This window comes from Heterocephalus glaber, unplaced genomic scaffold (assembly GCF_053883595.1).
Source record: "Heterocephalus glaber isolate CG9 unplaced genomic scaffold, H.glaber_assembly_v1.0 deba00001781, whole genome shotgun sequence".
Lineage (NCBI taxonomy): Eukaryota > Metazoa > Chordata > Mammalia > Rodentia > Bathyergidae > Heterocephalus > Heterocephalus glaber.
This window is the reverse complement of record NW_028258467.1, coordinates 1,682,742-1,703,123: the sequence shown is the minus strand read 5'-3', so window position 1 is coordinate 1,703,123 and position 20,382 is coordinate 1,682,742. Positions and strand designations below refer to the sequence as shown.

Genomic DNA, 20,382 nt, shown 5'->3' with positions numbered 1-20,382 from the left:
AAGTGCATGGATGGTTAACGAGCAGTGGGGTCTGGATGGACACTGATCCCAGAGGACACAAGATAAGGGATGGGACTATTTTGGCACCTGTCCTGGGCTGTCCCACCAGGACCATGAAACTGGTGTTTTCAGAAATAGTGCTGGACAGGACACCTTGAATGTCACCCCATTTCACATGTAAGCGCCTGTACTCTGGACTGAGCTGAGATGGACTTCACCTGGACCCTACCTGTGCTCTGGACCCCATCTGTGGTGGGCTTGGGCAGGGAGGGAGCTGAAGCTTTCCTGGGTGTGGGTGCTAGGGGTCCTTGGATCACATGGGGTAGAGATCATGTCCTGCTTAACGGGAGAACACTTCATGGGGGAGACTTCTTGCCTGTCCACACCCACTTTGTCTCCTGTTCTCTGGTTGGGGACCTGGCTTTCTGCCATTAGTTAAGGGTGTGGCAGCCACAGGGCTCTCCCTGCCTTCTGGGGTGGGGGTTGAGAGGACATCATCTGGAGGCCTTGTGGCTCCCAGATACCCCACCACTAGGCTGCCCCAGGCAGCTCAGCCCAGTGGATAGGTGGCTGAAGCATGGGTATAGCAGGGCCCCTTGATTCTGAGCCATGGTGGGGTATGCCTGGGCCAGGTTTGCAGGAGTAGGGCAAAGGCCTCCTGGAGGGTGATTTGGTTCTGTAGGCCCTACCCTGATCCCAGGAGGACAGTACTTCTCCAGGGAGGGGCCCCCACTCACGCTGGCCACAGGTCCCCAAGCTCCACTCTGGGTACCCTCCATGTTGCCCACTGGCCCACCCATGTTTGCACCTGAAAGTAGGGTCAGAGAAGCCATGTGTCCCACTGAGTTGGTGGAGGGCATTGCCTTTCATCCTCTCCAGGTTTCCCAAAGCCCAGGTACCTGCAGTGGAGGGCACTATGAGGGGAAGGGGCTGCACATTACAACCTTAGCCTGAGCTGCTCAATCCCCCTGGTCAAATGGGGAAAACAGGTCCATTTTGAGTGGGAAGCAGCCCTGCCTCCTGGCAGTAAGCCTGCCCTGCCCTGCTCTGAGAGGAGATGATGGGTGCCTGCCCCAGGGCTCATGGCTAGGGGCTGGGCTGGCTCAGACCCAGATCCACCCCGCCAAGGGCGTCTTCCCCTTGGGTGGATTTGGGCAGTCTGCAGAGCAGGGCAAACAGCCAATTGCTGCTTCAGATGCCCACAGAGAAGTTTCAACTAGAGCTCTCTGGTTCCAGAGGCCGCTCACCGTGTGGGAACAGTGCTGGGTACAAAGGCAGGGAGACCTTGGGCACATCAGAGTCATTGTTCTCTACAGACCATGGCCTTGTCAACAGCTCAACTCCCCCAGAGGTTCTGCAGGACCTTCATCCACAGCAGCCTTCTGCTGCTCCTCAGCTTGGGTGAGTCTGGAGTTGGCTGCTCCATGGTATTGGGCCAGGGGGAATGCAACCCAAGGCCCTTAGCATGTCAGGGCTCGGGGAGAGGCTCCACGCAGAAGAGGCCTTCACTTCTGGTGAGGGCAGGAGGCCCAATCCCAGTGAGATTGGGGCCCCTATTCCCAGTCACCTGGCCTAGGATGGCATGGGTCTCACATCTTGCAGGGTATACACAAGCTGCGCCAGGGAGAGGCTTACCTTTGCCTCCTCCCTCTTCAAGGTCTGGCACACCCCAGAAACCTTAAGCCTCCCCTCTACTCTATGTCCTTTACTCTGCAGGGTGGGTGCAGCCTCTGAGGACAGAGACAGTTATGACACAGCAGGTGAGGTCCTCTGGGGGATGGGAGGGCCCTCTGGTCCTGGTGGAGGTCTCAGCTTTGCCTAGGGGTGTGGAATGTGCACAAATCTACTGGACTTCAGAGGTGCCTACTTGCAAGGGTATGTCTGAGGCTGGAGGGACTGGATTAGGAAGCAGTCAAGCCATGGGCCCAAGACATGGTCCCAGCAGGCAACCTGGCTCAGGGAACAGCTGGGCCTGAGAAACTCCTGCTTAGGGAGTCCTCATCCAGGCCCTGTTCCCCAGGCGGCTATACTCCCCAACCCAGTCTTGGCCAACAAGAGTGACATTGTCAGGTAAGTGCAAGACCTCATGTCCCTCAAGGACTCTGGTGGCCTTGAATCATGGCCAAGTCTCAATGATCAAGTTCCTGAGCCTATGTCCCCCCATGTCCTCCCTGCCTGGCTGAGATCCAGGCTGGGGAAGTGATTACTCCTCCAGGGGATGGTGACACTTTGCCCTCCAGGGTGCTCATAGGGTCCCTTGTGGGGATGATGTGGCGGCAGGGCAGCCCTGTGCATACCCCTGGCCTGTCCCCAGCCTTGACCCCAGCTTCCTCCGTGACTTCACTTGTATGGAGGTGTCTGGCATGAGCACTGAGCACGCCCAGGATCTGGCCATGGCCATAAAGCAGAAGAATGTCACGCTCCGAGTGGATCAGGTTAGTCCTTAGGTGGGACAGGGGAGGCTGAGGAGTTAGTGAACCCAGGGCTACCACACCACTGCTCACTCAGGGTTTCTCCCTGGCTGTGGCTCCTCCCATAGCTCCTTAGCCACCTGAACTGACCATGAAGGTGCCTGACCCCATTTGGGTATAGTTCTCTGGGAGCAAATCTGAGATAACCTAGCTGTTGCCTCCTAGAGCACCAGGGGCAGCTCTGGTGGGTCTGTCCATGAAACATGGCCCACAGTGGGCGTAGGAGGCATGATATGGGGTGGGTGAGTCTCGGGCAGGGAGAGGGCTGCAGACCAGCACCTGTGTGCCTGGTGCCCCAGCAGGATAGTGCTCAGGGCAACAGCTCTGTATGAGCAGGGCTTGGGGCCAGCATGAGCAGCATGGGGTGGGATCAATCAGGGGCCCCTGGCCCATCTTTAGGGTAACTCAGAACTTTCTGAGCTGGATTTTTGGTTTCCTGGCAGCTGCACTGTCTGGCACTTCACCTCTCCAAGCACCTTGTCCCCAAGAACCTGGACACCTTTCCGCTGGATATGTTGCCTTTCTTCAAGTAGGGACACCCTCCAGGCTTGCACACCCTCCCTTCAACCTCAAAGCACAGGGGCTCAGTGGCCAGCTGGGCCAACCCTCAGGTAGGGGGGTGCAGCAGTGTGCATGGCTGGCCCCAGCATCCACCCTGCCTCTGCAGCCCAGACTTGTTCACGGGGTCCCAGGCTTGTACCCAGTTCTTCTCCAGTATTGCCAAGGCTAATGTGGATGTGCTTCCTCGGGGAAGTCCTGAGCGGCGGCGGCTGCTACTTGCAGCTCTGACCTGCCAGGTACTGGATGGGGGCTGGGGGCAAGGCAGCAAGGAGGGGGCTTGGTGGTTCCCCAGAGGTGCTGAGGCTCACTGCCTATGCAGGGTGTGCAGGGGTCTCAGGTGAGTGAGAACAACGTGCAGGCCCTGGGAGGCCTAGCTTGTGACCTGCCTGGGCACATTGTTGCCAAGTCTGCAGCAGTGGTCCTTCCCCGGCTGGCAGCCTGCCCGGGGCCTCTGGACCAGGACCAACAGGAGGCAGCCAAGGAAGCTCTGCAGGGCGGAGGGCCCCCCTATGGGTGAGGACGGGTGTGTGGGACTTTGGAGGTGCTTGGGTTGGTGGTTCATGGGGAGCTGTGTCTGAGGATTTCCTCATCTGCACTGGGCAGCTCAGGGTCTAGTATCTCCTGCTGCACCCTATCTGTGCCCACCAGGGTCTCTGCAGGGGAGGGACCCAACTTTGGGTTTACCCCCTGCCCTCCCTGTGTGTCTGGGGCTGGATTGGGGGCTCCTTGAGCCAAGCTCCTGTATCTGGACAGCCCTCCATCGAGGTGGTCGGTCTCCACATTGGACGCCTTGCAGAGCCTGCTGGCTGTGCTGGACCAGTCAACCATCCATACCATCCCCAAGGTGAGACTCAGCTCCAGTGTGCTTATAGATCCTCTGGGCCCGTGCAGCTGAGCCACCCTGTCCTGTCCTCAGGAAGTCACAGATGCCTGGATCCTGCATCGGACCTCCCAGGATCCATCTGGACCATGGCCTGAGCTGACCACCATCCTCATGAGGCTCAAGCGGAGCACAGAGGGTGAGCCCCACATCCTGCTGGGCCAGGCTGGGGTCTGGCATTGTAGGGCCTCACCTGCCCCTACAAGCAACCCTTCTTGGCTCCTCAGTTGGTTCAATCACAACCTTACAGAGTGTACAGAATTGCCTCATTTTGCTAGTGGGTAAATGGAGGCTCAAGGTCTTGTGGCATTTATGGGAGGAAGGAGAGGTTGAAAGAAGCAGGCTGGCCTTTGACCCTTGCCTGTCCTGCAGAGAAGGCCTGTCCTCCAGGGCGGAAGCCCCAGGTGGTGGATGAGGATCTCTTCTTCTATGAGGACTGGGAACTGCAGGCCTGTGTGGATGGTGCTCTGCTGGCCTCACAGATGGACCGGGTGAATGCCATTCCCTTTACCTACCAGCAGCTCAACATCTTGAAGCGCAAGCTGGATGAGGTAACTCCTGCTGTGGGCTCCTGCCTGCCTGCTGTGCCCAGGACTTCCTAGTTTCCAGGGAGGAGCTCTGATCCTCACGGTCACTTCCCCCCCCCAGACCTACCCACAAGGCTACCCTGAGTCCCTGATCCTGAGACTGGGTCACTTCTTCTCTCTCATGAGCCCTGAGGACATTCAGAAGTGGAATGTGACCTCCTTGGACACCTTGAAAGCTCTGCTCAAAGTCAGCAAAAGGCCAAATATGGACACTGAGGTGACCACCTGCCTGGGGGAGTGTCTGTGGCATGAGGGTATGCAGCTGGGGCTGGCAGGAGTACATTGCTTCCTGCCCCAAGGCAGCTGAATGGCTTCCTTCTACAGCTGGTCACCCCGATTGCCCGCTACCTGATGGAGAGGGGCCAGCTGGAAAAAGGCATTCTGGATGCCCTGGATGGCTTTTATCCCGCCTACCTGTGTGCCCTCAGCCCCAAGCAACTGGGCTCCGTGCCTGCCAGTGTCCTGTGGTGAGTCATGGGGGGTGTCTGTTGGGCAGGGTGGGCATATCCCGCCCCCTACTCACTGCCTACTTTATTCTGCTCCAGGGCGGCCAGGCCTCAGGACCTGGACTCATGCAGCTCAAAACAGCTAGGCGTCCTCTATCCCAGGGCTCACTTGGCATTCCAGAACATGAGCGGGCCAGAGTACATTGGGAAGATCTGGGCCTTCCTGGGTGAGCCAGGGTGCACATGGCCAAATGGGACAGTAAGGGGTGCCAAGATATACTTCATAGGCCAGTGCCACAGGGCGGCCTGTCCCCTGCCCCTTAAAACATGTTGGAAGCTGTGGATTCTAGCCCTGCTAGGGGACTGACCCTCTCCTGCCAAGGGGTCAGGCTGTGGGCAGGCAAAGCCAGACTGGGAATTCTTTAGGAGGAAGGGAATTGCTGTAAAGAAGGTGGGTTTCAGCCAGGCCCAGTGGCACAGGCCTGTAATCCCAGCACTCTGGGAGGCTGAGGCGGGAGGAGGATTGAAAGTTCAAGCCCAGCCTGGGCAACTTAGTGATGTAGAAGAACCATCTCAAAATAAAATAAAAGGGCTGAGGATGTAGCTCTGTGGTAGAACACTCTTGGGTTCAATCTCTAGTACAACACGCGCGCACACACACACACACACACACACACACACGCACACACACACACACAGGTGGGCTTCCTGTAACTATGATCAGAGGATAGGTCTAGGGTATGTTGTGAGGCCTGGAGCTTGGGGTCCTCTCCTCTCGGGCAGGTGGGGCCTCCACAGAGGATCTGCAGGCCCTCAGCCACCAGAATGTAAGCATGGACATGGCCACATTCAAGAAGCTGCCAGTTGAGGCTGTGGAGGTAAGAGGGGCAGAGCCTCAAGAAGGTGGGGTCTCATGGTGGGTGGGGCCTTCCTGGGGTGACCTTTGAACCAGGCCAGCTGGCCAAGCTCTCAAGTCTGGAGGGACCCAGGCAAGCATCCGTGTGCCCAGGAGGCATGGGTGCTCTGCATACAGTGGAGTCCCAGCATCCTGGGCAGCCTGGAGGCCCTGATGACTGCCTGGTGCCCTGGCAGCGGCTGACCGTGGCTGAGGTGCAAAACCTTCTGGGACCGCATGTGGCAGGCTTGAAGGCAGAGGAGAGGAACAGCCCCGTGAAAGAATGGATCTTCCAGCAGCGGCAGGAGGACCTGGATATGCTGGGGTTGGGGCTCCATGGTGGTATCCCCAATGGGTACCTGGTCCTGGAACTCAACTCCCGAGGTGGGGCTTGAGAAGCCTGGGGGTGGAGTTGGTGCATGTGGAGGCAGGAGGGTCTGAGTTTCCTCCTCTCCGCACAGAAGCCTTCTCTGGAGGGACCTCCTTCCTTGCGTCTGGACTTGTGGTGGCACTGACCCCTGCTCTGCTCATGGCTGATACTCTGAGCTGAGGCTCCCACTCCCAATGCCCTGGCCCCTGCCCACTGTGGAACTCCACCAGTGGGAACAGGCCCAGGTGATCACTGTCTGGCCCAAGGGCATTTGAGCTCAATAAATGGTAGCCCATTCCTCTGCAGTCAAGCCCTGTGCTCTTCCCAGGACAAAGTGGGGATGACTTTGTAGCTGCTTATGACCTGTGGACAAGACTCCCTGAGTTCAGCCCTCCCACCATTTGGAAGGTGGGCATGAGGGTGGGGCTTAAAACTAGTGAGGGCTATCCAAGGCCTTCCTGATGGGCTTGCTATTGTCCCCAAGGGGGTAGTAGTCCTGTTCCCAGGCTCCCAGCTGAAGGCTGTCTGGGGGAGAGTCTCTGTGCTCCTATTAGGGACCCAGGAAAGACATGTGCAGCAGATAGCTTTATACTTTATTCAGATCTACCCTCAAGGGCGGTGAGATCGAAGCTCTACCTAGTTCCATTTATCCTGCAGAGGGCCTGGAATTGTCCCCACTGCCAGCCTGGACCTGTGGCTAGGCAGGTCCCTGGTTCTCACAGATGTAGGTCCCAGGAGCTGAGGTGTATGGAACCAGCCCTGTAGACCTAGGACGGGGACACTACAGGTCTCCCGGGCCCAGGGCTGCACCTTGGCTGGGCAGTCATCCAGCTTCTTCTAGCAGCTCTGTCTTGTGATGCCCATGGGTCTGGTCACCATAGGTCAGTGCTGTCCACAGTGGCCAGGGTCCTGGTGCTGCACAATCATCCCCCATCGGGCCTGGAGGCGCCCAAACAATAGCAGCCACAGAAGGATGGAGGGCAGGGCCACTGAGAGGAGCAAGTATGCCAGGTGGACCGGTGGGCTGCCTACAGGGGATGAGAGGGGTCCCTCAGTCCTGGCTAGAGCCCCTCCTCTGAGCTAGGGAGGACCAGTGAGAAATCTCATCTATGGAAGCCCTTCCATGTCCAGACACTGCCCCTCTTACATTCTATGTCCATTTGTCTCAATAAAGACTTGTCAAACGAAAGAACTTCCCCCCAGAAGATTGAAGAACTTCCCCAGCCCACTTTCTGCTGCTTGGGTTGGAGGGGGCACTTATGTCCCTAAATGGTTCAGCAGGTAATGAAAGGTGACACCGATATCACCCAGAGGACACTCAGGAGGCTGATGGGAGAGCACATACAAGATGAGAACTGGGAACAGCCAGGGGTCTGCAATGGGCAGTGAGGGGCACGGGCTGTACCTGAGGTGGGGGCTGCATTGATGCTCCCTGGCTGGCTGGAGGAGGTGGCCAGATAGGATGCTGAGAGGGTAGTGCTGGGGAGTCTTCTGGTCGTTTGGGCAGGGGTGGGGCTGGCGAGGTTAGTGTCCAGGCCCAGCTCACCCAGGGCTGACCTGTTGAGGCTGCGCAGCCAGGAGCTGACGGTAGGGTGGCTGCGGGCCTTCTGCAGGTCCCCCACATTCTGGCCCAGCAGCGTGGTCACATTGCTGATGCTCAGACTCTGTGAGGGAAGCCAGGGGGCTGTGTGGGGGGCCCAAGGGAGAATCCTTTGAGATCAGTGTGTCTCCCAGGACCTAGCACTGATGTGGATGGGGGTGAGGGGCAGGGCCAGCCTGAAGGAGTGACAGGGCCCACACTAGTTGCACTGTTCTGACCCGGGACATGCAGGGCTGGGGCCCAGGGACCTGCCATGCCTCCCACCCCCTGCCAGATGCCCAGGCCCCACCTTCAGCACGTGGGGATTGAGGTTGGTGAAAGTGTCAATGTCCATGGAGATGTTGGCCTGGGCCAAGTGCTGCAGCTCCTCCACAGGGGCGCCACCTGTGGGAGGCAGTGGTAAGGGATGAGGGTTGGGAGCTCCTGGGGAGAGATGCTGCAGCAGGGCCGGGTCTCACCAAGGTATGGGCGCATGAGGTGGTAGTAGGTAGCTGTGGTGCTGGTGTTGCTGAAGGCCTCACGGGCCTTGGTAAAGAGCACATTCTTCCGGCTCTGAGGACAGGAGGAGAGGTCCGGGGCCCCAGCCAGCCTGGGGGGTGGAGGTGGTGCCAATGAGCAGAGCCCTGTGACCTCCGCACTGCTGGATGGGCAGTGGGCATAGGCACTGGGATGGGCTGCTTTCCCCAAACCACAGTTTTCCTCTTGCCCTCTATACTAGGTTGAACAGTGTCCCCCCAAATTTGTGTCCCCCCAAAATTTGTATCCACCTAGAACCTCAGAATGTGACCTTATTTGGAAATAGAGTATTGGTGGATGAAATCAGATTAAAAGATGAAGTCAGATTGGATTAGGCTGCCCCTAAATCTAGCGCCTGGCTTCCTCGTAATGGGAATTTTGACTGAGACAGGGAGGAGCCACCACAGATTAGGTGGGACCTGTAGGGATACAAATGCAGGCCAGGGAACATGAAGGCTTGTGGGCAATGCTGGAGCTGAGAGCAGGAAGGACCCTCCCAGCAGGATGATGGTCTGTCCCTGCTGTCCCCTTAGCTTTGCATTTCTGGTCTCCAGTTCTAGGGGATAAATTTCTCTTTTTAAGACACTCAGTCTATAGTACTTTGTTACCGTGGCCCTTAGAGACCATACACCTCCAGTGGTCAGGCCCAGACCAGATTTCCCACTTGAGCCTTATCCCCCCGCCCCGTTTCTTTTCATTTTCTCCTTGTGACCCTTGCCAGGTGGATGGCTAGTTGGGCAGCTCACCGGAACTCTGAGGGTTGAATGGTGTGGATCTGCCTGGGGCTCATCCAGCAGAGGCGAGAACCCCCAATGGCCACCAGCAGGGTGCCAGTGACCATGCCATTGTGGTCCAGAAACCTCTGTAGGACTGCCTGGGGGTAGGGACAGGGTAAGCAGGCTGAGGTCAGTAGGACCAGGGTCAGGGGGCTGGAGTCAGTGAGGTGGGGTCAGTGGGGCTGGGGTCCATAGGGTTGGGGTCTGTGGGCCAGGGTGACCAGACAGCTCCCTGTCCTCACCTCTGTCTGGTTCTCCAGGGCTACGTTCGAGGCCAGCAGGGCCACCACAGTGTCCCCTGACGTGATGTTCCACTGTCCTATCTCAGCCAGAGAGTAGAGGTAGACCAGCGAGGTGATAAGGTGCAGCTGGTCCTCAGGCACACCGTGGGGGTAGATCTGGGACAGGTGGTGGCCCATCAGTGGCCATGCCCATGCCCTGTCAGACCTGCTTGCCCTGCCTACCACATACCTGAGTGAGCTTGGCCTTGACAACACGCTGGCACTCAGCAGGCAGTGGGTGCTGCAGCAGGGGATCCAGGTTGGCTCTGAGCACGCGGCTGCCCAGGCAGGACTCTAGCTGGGTGCAGTCATAGCGCAGCAGGAAGAGGTCATCCTGCAGTGTGGCCGCTGTGATGTTGCCATGAATGCAGGATCTCCCTGCAGGGAATGCTGATGACTGAGAGGTCAGCTGAGGCCCTAGCTGACCTCTGGTATCTGTGTTGGGGCCCAGCTTGTGTGTGAGTGTGCATGTGTGTGTGTGTGTGTGTGTGTGTGTGGTACTGGGGATTGAACCCAGGACCTTTACACTGAGTTACATCCTCAGCCCTTTTTATTTTTTATTCTGAGACAGTGTCTTGCTAAGCTGCTAAATTACCCAGGCTGGGCTTGAACTTGTGATCTTCCTGCCTCGGCCACCTGGAGTGCTGGGATTACAGATGTACGTCACTGTACCTGGTTTTGGGGGCCCATCTTTGACCCCGATTTCCACTTCTGATCTTAATCAGGTTTTGGCTCCCCAAGCTTGACCTCTAACCAGGCCGCGATGGGGAGTTCAAACAGGGAGAGACATAGCATCCCAGCCCACAGTGGCCACACTGACCTGTGCCCCGCTTGGGCCTTGAGGACACTGAGGTGGCCTTGGACTCCAGGAAGCTGGTGACAAAGCGCCGGGCATCATACTGGCTGAGGTGCCTCACCCGGCAGGCGGCCACCATGCTGCGAAAGAAGGCCAGGCCCACAGCCTGGCAGGGAAGGCTTGGTGGCTTCACATCATGGAGCAGCCTGGCCCCTTGTCCCACCCCATAGGTCCCTACATTCAGGCCTCAGAGTGGCCTCAGACTGGGACAGGCTGGTCAAGGGGATAGCTGAATAGATCCCAATCCACATGCCCCGCCCCATACCATTATACCTCCTGCACCTGTTCCCACAGGTGGGGACTGATGTAGGTTGCCAGGGGCCCCAGGGCCTGCAGCCCCTCCAAGTTCCAGGAGCCAGGAGTTCTGGTGCACAGGAAGGGAACCGTGTCAGGGTCTGGGGCAGCACCTGGCCCTACACCACCTGCCCTTCCCTGAGCAGGGCAGGAGGAACACCCAGTAGGTTCTCAGATGCACTCAGCCCCCTGCCAGGATCCACACAGTTCATGGGGTCTTCCCTGTTGAGGACATGCAGCCCTGTGTCCACAGCCTGCAGGGTCAGAGTGAGGCTGAGGGCTGGGATCAGAAGTCAGAGGTCAGCAGGGTTGTAGATACCAGTGACCTCGAGAACCCAAACCCAGGCTGCCACCCATCTCATCTCAAGGAGGGGAGGCCCCAGGCTCACCCAATGCCTCACCCACCCAAGCTGGGTCCTCCCACTGGCCAAGAGGGTATTGAGGGCAGCCTGCTGGGAGGTGGTCAGCCGGGAGCAGCGTAACAGGTTCTGCAGCACATGGGGGTCTGCAGTCACAATGCTGGATGCATCCATGTCACACACCAGGACCCCAAGGAGCCCCAGCTCTGAGGCACTGAGCTGCAGGTGGGGTCCCCCCTGTGGGGACAGTAGATCAGTGTTAAGCAGGCAGCCTGGCTCCTTCGTGTGGCTGTCCTGTCCCGACCTGAGGTGCCTACCAGGCAGGCCAGGGCTGTATGCCGAAGGGCTATCCTCTGGTCGGGCAGGTTGGCCAACAGCTCTGTGTCTCCCTGGGCTGCATGGCAGGTGAAGGCCCGACAGTTGGCTTGCTTCACCTGGCTCAGGCTGCAGGCAGATGGGAGGACATCAGGAGGGCTGAGCCTGGGAGAGGCAGCTCAGCCCATGCTGGCAGGATATCCTAGTGGCTGAGGAAGCCATGGGGCAGACACTCACTTGTAGAAAAGCAGGAGGTCTGGTGGGTGAAGCGCAAAGTCGTCCTGCAGGCTGAGCCGGGACACGAAGTTGGCCAAGCAGCTGAGCTGGTCAAGATGGGCAGCAGGTCACACTCTGTCCAGTTTGGACCCAGCCCCCTCTCCCAGCTGAAGGTGTCAATATTCACCCCAGTAATTGAAGCACACGTGTGAGAAAGTTCAGTACAGCAAGGAAAAATGAAAAATCAGATGGAAAAAACAAGGCCTAAGAAAGCAACAACCCTGCACCAGGTGTGGTTGTCCACACCTATAATCTCTTTACTAGGGAAGGCTGAGGCAGGAGGATTGCAAGTTCAAGTCCTGACTGGGCATTTTAGCAAAACAGTGTCACAAAAACAAAAACCAAAAAACCCAAAAAACCAAACATCAAAAACAAAAACAAAAAAACAGCACCTGGCATGGTGATGCACACCTATCTTAGCACTGGAGAAGCTGAGGCAGGAGCATCACAGCAAGTTCAAGGCTAGTCTGGGCTACATAGGGAGACCCTGTCTTAAAAAAAAAAAAAGGGCTGGGAATCTAGGTCAGTGCAAAGGCCCTGGGTTCAATCTCTAGTACCAAAAACAAACACAAACACAAACATACAAACAAAAACCCCCAAACCTAACAATCCTAATAGATGTAAACAGACCAACTTTGTAACTAAAAAACAGAGATTTTCAGATTAGGTTTACAATAATTCAGATCTATGCTGTTTATAAGGTACAACTAAAGGAAAAAACCCTGGAAAATATTAACAATAAGTCAGTGCTGGCAGGTTGATTGTTGGTTCCATCTTTAATAGGTACCAGCCTCTTCAGATGATCTACTTCCCCTGTGTGGGCTTCCACAGATTGTGTCTTTCAGGGAATTGATCCGTTTCATCTAAGCTGTCACTTTTGTGTGCACAGATGTTCCTTTATTATCCATGAGCTCTGTAGTGCTGACCCCTCTTTCATTTCTGATTCTAATAATTTTTTTTTCAGTACTGGGGATAGAACTGAGGACCTTGTGCTTTCGAGGCAGGCACAGTGTCACTGAGCTTAAAATCCCCAGCCCTGATATTAATAATTTTTGTTTTCTTTTTCCTTTTCTTCACCTGGCTGGGAGTTTATTGATCTTTTCAAAGAAGCTTCTTTTGTTTTGTTGATTGCCTGTTTTCAGCTTCATTGACTTCTGCTCATTTAGCCTTGGGTTGCTCCTCCTCCTCTACTTTCTTAGCATGAAAGTTTGGATGACTGATTTCAGAGCTTTCTTTTTCTGTTTTTTTTGAGACAGGGTTTCATTATGTAGCCTAGGCTGGCCTCAAACACACAGTGATCCTCCTGCCTCAGCCTCCGAAGGGCTGGAATTACAAGTGTGTGCCACCACGCCGAGGAAGAGCTTTCTTTTTAATACATCCATTCAGTCAGCCACTGATTTCACATTCCCCACAAACTTTGACAAATTGCATTTTCATTTAATTCAAAACATTTAAGAAATTGTCTTGTGACTTCTTTGGCCCATGTATTTTTCAAGAGCATCTTGTTTAATCTCCAAGTATTTGGTAGTCTTTCAGCTACCTTTCTGTTACTGATTTCTAATTTGATTCTATTGTGATCTGAGATTAGACATTATATGATTTGTTTGTTTTTTTTTTTGGTACCGGGGATCGAACTCGGGTCCTTGCGCTTGCAAGGCAGGTGCTGGAACCACTGAGCTAAATCCCCGGTCCCCATTATATGATTTGTACTTTCAAAATTTAAGGTGTGTTACTGGGCGTGGTGGTGCATGCCTGTAATCCCAGAACTTGGGAGACTGAGGCAGGAGGATCACCTTGAGTTTGTGGGCAGCCTGGGCTACATAGTGAGTTCAAGATCAGCCTGAACTACATAGCAAGACCCTGTCTCAAAAAAAAAAAAATTAAGGTGTATTTTATGGCCCAGAATGTGGTCTCCTTGGTGACTGTGTCACATGGGCTTGAGAAAAATGTATATGCTCTACTGATGGACAAAGTATCTACAGATATCAGTTCTACCCAGTTGACTGATGGAGCTGCTGAGTTCAGCCGTGTCCTGCCTACTAGGTCTGAGCATTCCTGACAGAGGGATGGGGAGTCTCCAACTGTGTCACTCATCTATTTCTCTTTGCAGTTCTGTCAGTTTTTGCCTCTTGTATCATCATGCTCTGTTGTTAAGCACATACATATTAAGGAATGTCATATCTTCTTGGAGAATTGCCTACTTTATCATTATGCAATGCCGCACTATATCCCTAATTGCTTTCCTTGCTATAAATTCTGTCCTGTGTAAATTAACATAACTATACCTTTTTTTTCTTTCAGAAAGAAATATTTTCCAGGGTTTTCTTTTTTTTTCTTCTGGAATGGGAAGTTGAACCCAGGGGCTCATGGATGCTAGGCAAGTACTCTACCACTGAGCTACATCACCAGCCCCATCCATTTACACTTTTCATCCATTTGTTTCTCTATTTTCTTTTTAATTTTTAATTTTTATTTTTTGCTAACAGGACTCGAACTAAGGGACTCGCACTTGTTAGGCAGATGTTGCAGTGCTGAGCTACATTTCTGGCCCTGTTTCTTTCTCTTTAAATCCATGTGTTTCTTTACATTTAAAGTGGGGTTTTTAGCCGGGGATTTAGCTCAGTGGTTCCGCTGCCTGCCTCGCAAGCACAAGGTCCCAAGTTCAATCCCCAGTACCAAAAATAAATAAATAAGTAAGTAAATAAATAAATAAAGTGGGTTTTTTGGGTAGATAACAGAGTTGGGGCAGGTGCCGGAACCACTGAGCTAAATCCCCAGCCCTGCAATCTGTCTTTTATTTAGTGTGTTTAGACCATTGACATTCAAAGTGATTGGGTATTTGTTTGCTTTTGAGACAGGATCTATGTAGTCCAGGCTCGCCTTGAACTCACCATGTAGCTCAGGGTGGCCACAAACTCATGGTGATCCTCCTGGCTCAGCCTCCCAAGTGCTGGGATTACAGGCATGCACCATCACATCCAGGTCTCAAAGTGATTTTTTTTTTTCCCAGTACCAGGTATCGAACTTGGGTCCTTGTGCTTGCAGGGCAGGTGGCGGAACCACTAAGCTAAATCCCCGGCCCAAGTGATTGTTGATATAGTTAGATTAATATCTACCATAATTTTTTTCAATACTGGAGATTGAACCCAGAGCCTCTGCACTAAGCTACACCTCCAGCCCTTTTTTATTTTGAGACAAGATCTTGCTAAATTTCCCAGGCAGGGCTGGATCTTATGATCCTCCCGCCTCAGCCTCCCAGAGTTCTGGGATTACAGGTGTGTGCTTCCACATCCTGCTCCTGCCCTCTCTTCCTTTCTTCCTCTTAACTCAAGAGTGGTTGATGCCTTAGTATGCTGCAGGGCCCAGCCAGGCTCTGCTGGCTCTCACTGCTCAGGGCCCCATACCCCGAGTTGGAGCAGAGACCATTGGCCTGACAACCCATCATCACATGAGCCCTGGAAGCCTGAAGGAAAGGGCACTGCACACCAGGAAGCTGTAGAGGGGAGGCAGATAAGCTTCATCCTCATCAGGAACAAGAAGCAGAAGCATCTGCAGGCAAAGTGGCTCAAGTGGCCAGCATAGGCCACACCACAAAGCTGTTCCCAGGAGGAAGAGTCTATCTTAGAGAGACCAAACTTCCTGTCCCGGTGGGGCCACTGCAGAGCACGCCCAGGTGGCTTTGAACCTGGCAGATTGACTGAGCTGTGAGCTTGCCCTCTCCTCAGAGGAACTGCATACCTGCACCCCCGACCTGGCCCCCTCCAAGGACTGGGTTCCCCTTCACACCACCTTTTATGGCACTCACCTGCCAGGCTTGGAGTCGGATGTGCTGTGATGCCAGGCTCCTCAGCAGGGCAGAGAGCTGCTCGCGTGGCAGCTGGTCAGCTGGCTGGCACCAGAAATCTTGTAGGAGGGCAGTATTGGCCCTGGGGAGGAGGAGAAGGACACGAGGGAACACAGAGTTGTTAGGGGAAACTCCAGCAAGGGCAGATTTGTCCACTTCCCAGGAAGTGAGAGGTGGAAGTGGCTTGTCACATAAGACTTCTGCTCTGTTCATTCATTCCCTATGGAGCAGGCTGTGGGGGCAAGGCTCTCAGATGCATGAGGCTTATGTGTACTCAGGGGTCCATCGGCAGTGGCTCCCGGGCCCAGGCCCTGACCATCCCTGCAGGCTGCTGAGGGGCCTAGAGGCACCTGCTAGGTGGTCACACCCTAGGTCAGTGGTGGCAATCCTATGGCACATGTGCCACAGTGGGCTGCTTGTTATCATTGAAAGCTCTAAAAGGCTCGCCATCACTGGCCTAGGCCATCTTCAAGCCTTCCTCAGGGTGAGACTGGAATGGGATCTCCTCACAAAGAAGGGTCTTGGATGGCCTTAGCCTGGGCGTGGTTATTCCCACATGGGACCCCGGTCCTGCCTGATTGATCATTTCATTAATTGATTGATGGAACCATCAGTGACTACCAGCTCCTAGGGATGAAGAGGAGGCCAAGGCCAGACTCGAGGCTCCTGGATAGTAAGAAGAAACAACAAGCTTGGGGGTAGAAGGGAGCTGAGAGGACTTGGGGAGAAGTAATGGCTTTGAGGCCACGAGAGTGGGTGCAGAGCTGGGTCCAATGGCCAGGAGCCCCAAGGGCAGACTCAGGTGATCCTGGCCAAGGTAGATTTGGCTAGGCCTGTGGTGCACCTGGCCTGGGAACAACCTGGATAACAGCCTGGGGATCTACTCCTGGACTTGTAACTGAAGCTGGACATGCTGAGTCATCTGGGGAAAGTCTTGTAGGTCGAAGCCTAGGGTATAGTGGCCCTCCCTGTCAAAGCTTTATATCCTTGGACGTGGTCTCTCCCTGAAGGACCTTCAAGGGCCAGCCCAGGGTCAGGACCCTCCTCTTCTTCCTCCTCTTCCTCCCACCAATCAGCCACAGAAAACACTGGATTTGCAGGACGGCTCCAAGCACTCACCTGGCCCATGGGTCGACCCTGCCGACATCCAGCCCTCCCTGGAGAACACCCTCAGTCTGGGGACCAGAGCAGTGAGCAGTGAGGGACAGGAGGAGGGCAAGGCCAGGGCTTGCCAAGGCACCTGGAACAGAGTGGGCCATGAGGGCTCGGTGTCAGGGTGTGCATGGGTGCCCTTTGTCATCTGGGGTCTGTGTATGTCCCAAGTGGGCCTGTGACCCCCACCACAGCCACGGGCTCCAGTGGGAGACCAGAGGAGACCCTGGGAGCTGTGCAGTCTCATGTGGCACCCAGTCTGGGCCCGTGTGTGGTACAGGTCTGTGTGCACTCTTGTGTGCTGATGTGTGCATGTTTGTAAGTTCCTCCCTCCAGCCAGACCACCCTGCCATGGCTCTGTCTTCACTGAGACCCTGAGTCAGGGGCAGAAGTTGACTCCCACCTCATCCCAAGCCCCCTTAGCCTCTGCAGTGGGGTGCAACAGGGCCTTCTAATGGGACTCAGGGAGCCTGGGCTATGTTTTAGTCTTGGAAGCCCAGCCCACTAGATGGGCTTTGTGTCCAGAGAGCCTCATCTCACTGGCCCTAGGAAGACCAATTTGCAAAATCTTTAGCACTGAAAGGACCCGTGGATGGGGGTTGGGCCTGGCAGGTGCTGCCCTGGCTAGGGTAACTGTCTGTGGGTCCTCAAATGCTGGGTCTGGGAGCCTGCTGTTCTCAGGAGGACAGGACTGGGCAGGATGTCTCTGGACTCCATCACCTCTCCCTTCCTAGGGGCCTGGCCTGGCCTGTGTTGGGATTGTCTGAAAGAACTCTGTCCTTCTGGCTGATCCAGCAACCCCCTTCCCTTTTGTGTTACTGGGGATTGAACCCAGGGCTTCCTACATGCTAGGTAAGTTACATCCCAGCCCTCTTTATTTTTTCCATTTTGAGACAAGGTCTCACTATGTAGCTCAGGCTGGCCTCTAACTTGCAATCTTCTTGCCTCAGCTTCCTGAGCAGCTGGAATTACAGGTATGTGTTACCATTCCTGGCAGGCCATGGGTCTTCCATTCCTTCTGGGACCTCAAGGCCCTTACAGGGACTGTGTTCACAATGTCCCTTTGTATCACCTGGCCAACCCTTTGTGCTAGGGGACCCTGCCTTCCTCCCCTCCTTTCACTGGGGCATGTCCCTGAGTTTCGGTTCATGAGGATGGGGTGGCCTCATCTGAGCATCCTCTGCCTCTGCAGCTAAGCAGATGGCCCTACCATGTAGGCCTGCCAGACTCCCAGAGGGCCCAGGGGAGCCTTTCTGTAGGGAAGCATCATCTTACCCATTCTGGGGCCTATGGCAGAGCGGCAGCAAGTGCTGGTCATCCTGGCTGAGATGTCCCCAGGCAGGAATACAATGGGACAGCAGGCAGTAGGTCCAGGACTAGCTGAAGAGGAAGGGAAGGGAGTGATGCAGGCTGGCTTCGGGGCACAAAAGAGATGTCCAGTGTCACACAGGATGCTTGACCCTGGGTGGGGGCCCGGTGCATCTGCTCTGCCTTTGGGAGGGAAATAATTCCACAAACAACTGTCAGAATAGGGAGAGAGGAGCTGCAAGCCCTGCCTTTCTTATCACAGGTTGGGCTCTAGGGACCCGCACTGCAGCAGTGTCTCCAATTAACAGATCTCTTACAAACAGTGAGTCCTGCAGGCCCTGGGGGAGAGGTGCCCCTCACCTAGCAGCCCAAGTGCCTCCTGTCCCCTCTCCAGATCTTATACACTAACTCTGTCACTGGAAACTGTCTCCTGGGGCTCAGGGGCCCAGCCAGGCCTGCTGGACAGCTATATACCGCCAGCTCCTCTGGGCACAGTGAGTACAGTCTGACAGCTTTGGGCTCCCTTGGACTCAGGAATCTACAAAGCTGAGAGGAGGATGAGGAGGTTGTCACCCTATGCTAGGGACAGAAAGGAGGCTCAGAGGGACTCAACCACCTCCCTGGGGATGCCCAGTGCCCAGAAGTGCAGCCAGGAACCCTGGGGTCCACCTGGCAGGCCCACCCTGCCCATGCTTCTCACCTGAGCAGGAACACTGTCTGTGTAGAGGAGGTGCTGCCCAGAGCTTGGGGACAAGGCTGCTCCTGGCCACGTGCAGTAGATACAGGGAGCTATAGATCAGGTGCTATAGATGCTGTGCAGCTCATCAGCCTGGGGGACAGGGGTGGTGTAGGGCAGGGATACCTGGGCCCTCACTTGCCTCCATGCCTTACTTAGCAGGCTGTACCCAACTGCTCTGTCTGGTGGCCCCCAGTGACACCTGCCAGACAGCTGGAGGGGAGGGGCCTGGGCGGGGGCTGGGCTGCTGCCTTGTCATTCCCAGGGGCTCAGCTCAGCGGGTGCCTGCTCCCCAGTCCCAGGGGGGCAGAAGGTTGAGCTCATGGTTGGCTGCTGCCCAACACTGGCCCTCTCCATGGAAGCCCAGCCCTGGGTGTCTACACCCCTTGGTGGCTGGGGTGTGAGCCTACCTTTGTCACAGGTATCAGTGTCTGTGTGCACATGTTGCACATACATGTATATCTTAGTTTATGTGATCTGTGGGTCCTAGAGCTTGTTCATACATGTGCTCATGTTTCCCCAACATGAGGCACTCATGGACTACTATGGGAGCTAATTGGCCCTTCTGTGGGGATAGATACAGGGGTGAGCAGGTGTGAGCACAGGCTAGTGGGCATGGAGCAAAATGAACATTCAGGGACCTATGTTTGGGAGAGCCCAGCTACACATAGCACTGTCCCAGCCAAAGGCCCTGCTCAGGCCTCTGACAGTTGCAGCCAGGTGAGTCCCGGGGCACAAGGTGGGATGGCTCTGCTGGGCAGAACTCCTAGGGGCCAGGGTAGGAGGTGAGATAAAGCAGGGACTTCCCTACTTTCTGCCAATGGTGCCTGAAGAAGCTTCTCCTTGGCAAGGTGGGTAGGGATGGTTGCCTAAGGCTGGCCCTGGACCATGGCCCCAGCCCTGGCCCTCTACCTACCTATAGGTCTCAGGGTTCCAGAGTCTCAAGCTTCTGTAGTGTGACTAGGTAGCCTCCATCTACATGCACTCCAGGGTCTTGGGTACCAGCAAGCTGGGCTGAGCCAGGCTCTGGAAGTGCTGACGGCAGGTGAAGGCCCCACAGGCTCCTTGACAGTCCCCTTCAGAGCCCAGGAGCATGATCCAGTGGCCCCTTTGGGTGGCCTGCATGGTCCAAAGTCTCATCCAGCTCAAGATGGGTCTCGAAGGGTTCCTTGGCCACCAGCAGTACCAGAACAGCAGACATAGCAAGTGCCACAGCTGCACTAGGCAGTGGTGAAGGCCATGAGACCTGGAAGCCCCAGCTTGGAGGGGGCCAAGGTCTGGGGATAGACTTGGAGAAATGTCCTGGGGAGAGGGCATGCCTACCCTGAGCCCCAGAACTTCCTGGGAGCAGGCTTTGGCTGTGTAAGAGCTCAAAATGGCTCTGGAAGTGGAAGGGCCTGCATGGGTGGAGTGTAGGTGGGGGCTCTCCATTCACCCCCCCAGAGCCCAGGGCAGGCTGGGGCAAGGGTAGGAGCTGGCCTGCCCATTGTGAGTCTGGCTGCTAGAGAAGCCCTGGGGCTAGGCTAGGCAAAACAGCAGAGAAAGAGAGCTGTTGCTGAGACAACCACATCGGGTCCCAAACTCTGGTTTATTAAGCCCATTCATGGCCCTTAGGCAGCAGTAATCCTGGTTTTCCCAGGAAGAGACAGGGGCCCAGAGAGGCTGAGTGAGTTGCTGGAGGCTACACAGTGGTGTACTGGTGCCTGTGCATGCTGGGCAGAGCCTTCAGCACTCCTGCACACATTTCCCGTGGTCCCCACCTGGAGTGCCTTGTCTGAGGAAACCCCTCTTCTAGGGAGCCTTGCCTGATGTTCCACATCCTCCAGAACTTGTCTACTCTACAGCCAGGAGAGGAGGGA

General features: G+C 55.4%; 2 protein-coding genes across 2 annotated transcripts; one reads left to right on the top strand and one right to left on the bottom strand.

Annotated features, from left to right (window-relative positions):
- Nucleotides 1-1,158: 1,158 nt before the first annotated feature.
- Nucleotides 1,159-6,507, top strand: LOC101708230 (mesothelin). The gene is made up of 16 exons (XM_021251363.2): nt 1,159-1,401; nt 1,717-1,760; nt 2,021-2,070; nt 2,315-2,435; nt 2,915-3,000; nt 3,139-3,268; nt 3,352-3,545; nt 3,786-3,876; nt 3,949-4,051; nt 4,285-4,463; nt 4,561-4,716; nt 4,824-4,966; nt 5,045-5,172; nt 5,729-5,823; nt 6,038-6,224; nt 6,302-6,507. The coding sequence occupies exons 1-16, from the start codon at nt 1,320-1,322 to the stop codon at nt 6,388-6,390; spliced, it is 1,878 nt and encodes a 625-aa protein (XP_021107022.1). The 5' UTR covers nt 1,159-1,319; the 3' UTR covers nt 6,391-6,507.
- Nucleotides 6,508-6,555: 48 nt separating this feature from the next.
- LOC101708567 (mesothelin-like protein) lies at nt 6,556-19,901 on the bottom strand. Its single transcript, XM_004873835.3, has 15 exons — nt 17,755-19,901; nt 16,447-16,567; nt 15,289-15,409; nt 11,445-11,530; nt 11,210-11,336; nt 10,939-11,129; nt 10,513-10,603; nt 10,204-10,345; nt 9,574-9,761; nt 9,345-9,500; nt 9,073-9,200; nt 8,269-8,399; nt 8,100-8,194; nt 7,616-7,874; nt 6,556-7,238 (listed from the first exon to the last, which is right to left on the bottom strand). Exons 1-15 carry the CDS (start codon nt 17,795-17,797, stop codon nt 7,093-7,095), a joined length of 2,025 nt encoding a protein of 674 aa, XP_004873892.1. The 5' UTR covers nt 17,798-19,901; the 3' UTR covers nt 6,556-7,092.
- Between the last annotated feature and the right edge of the window lie 481 nt (nt 19,902-20,382).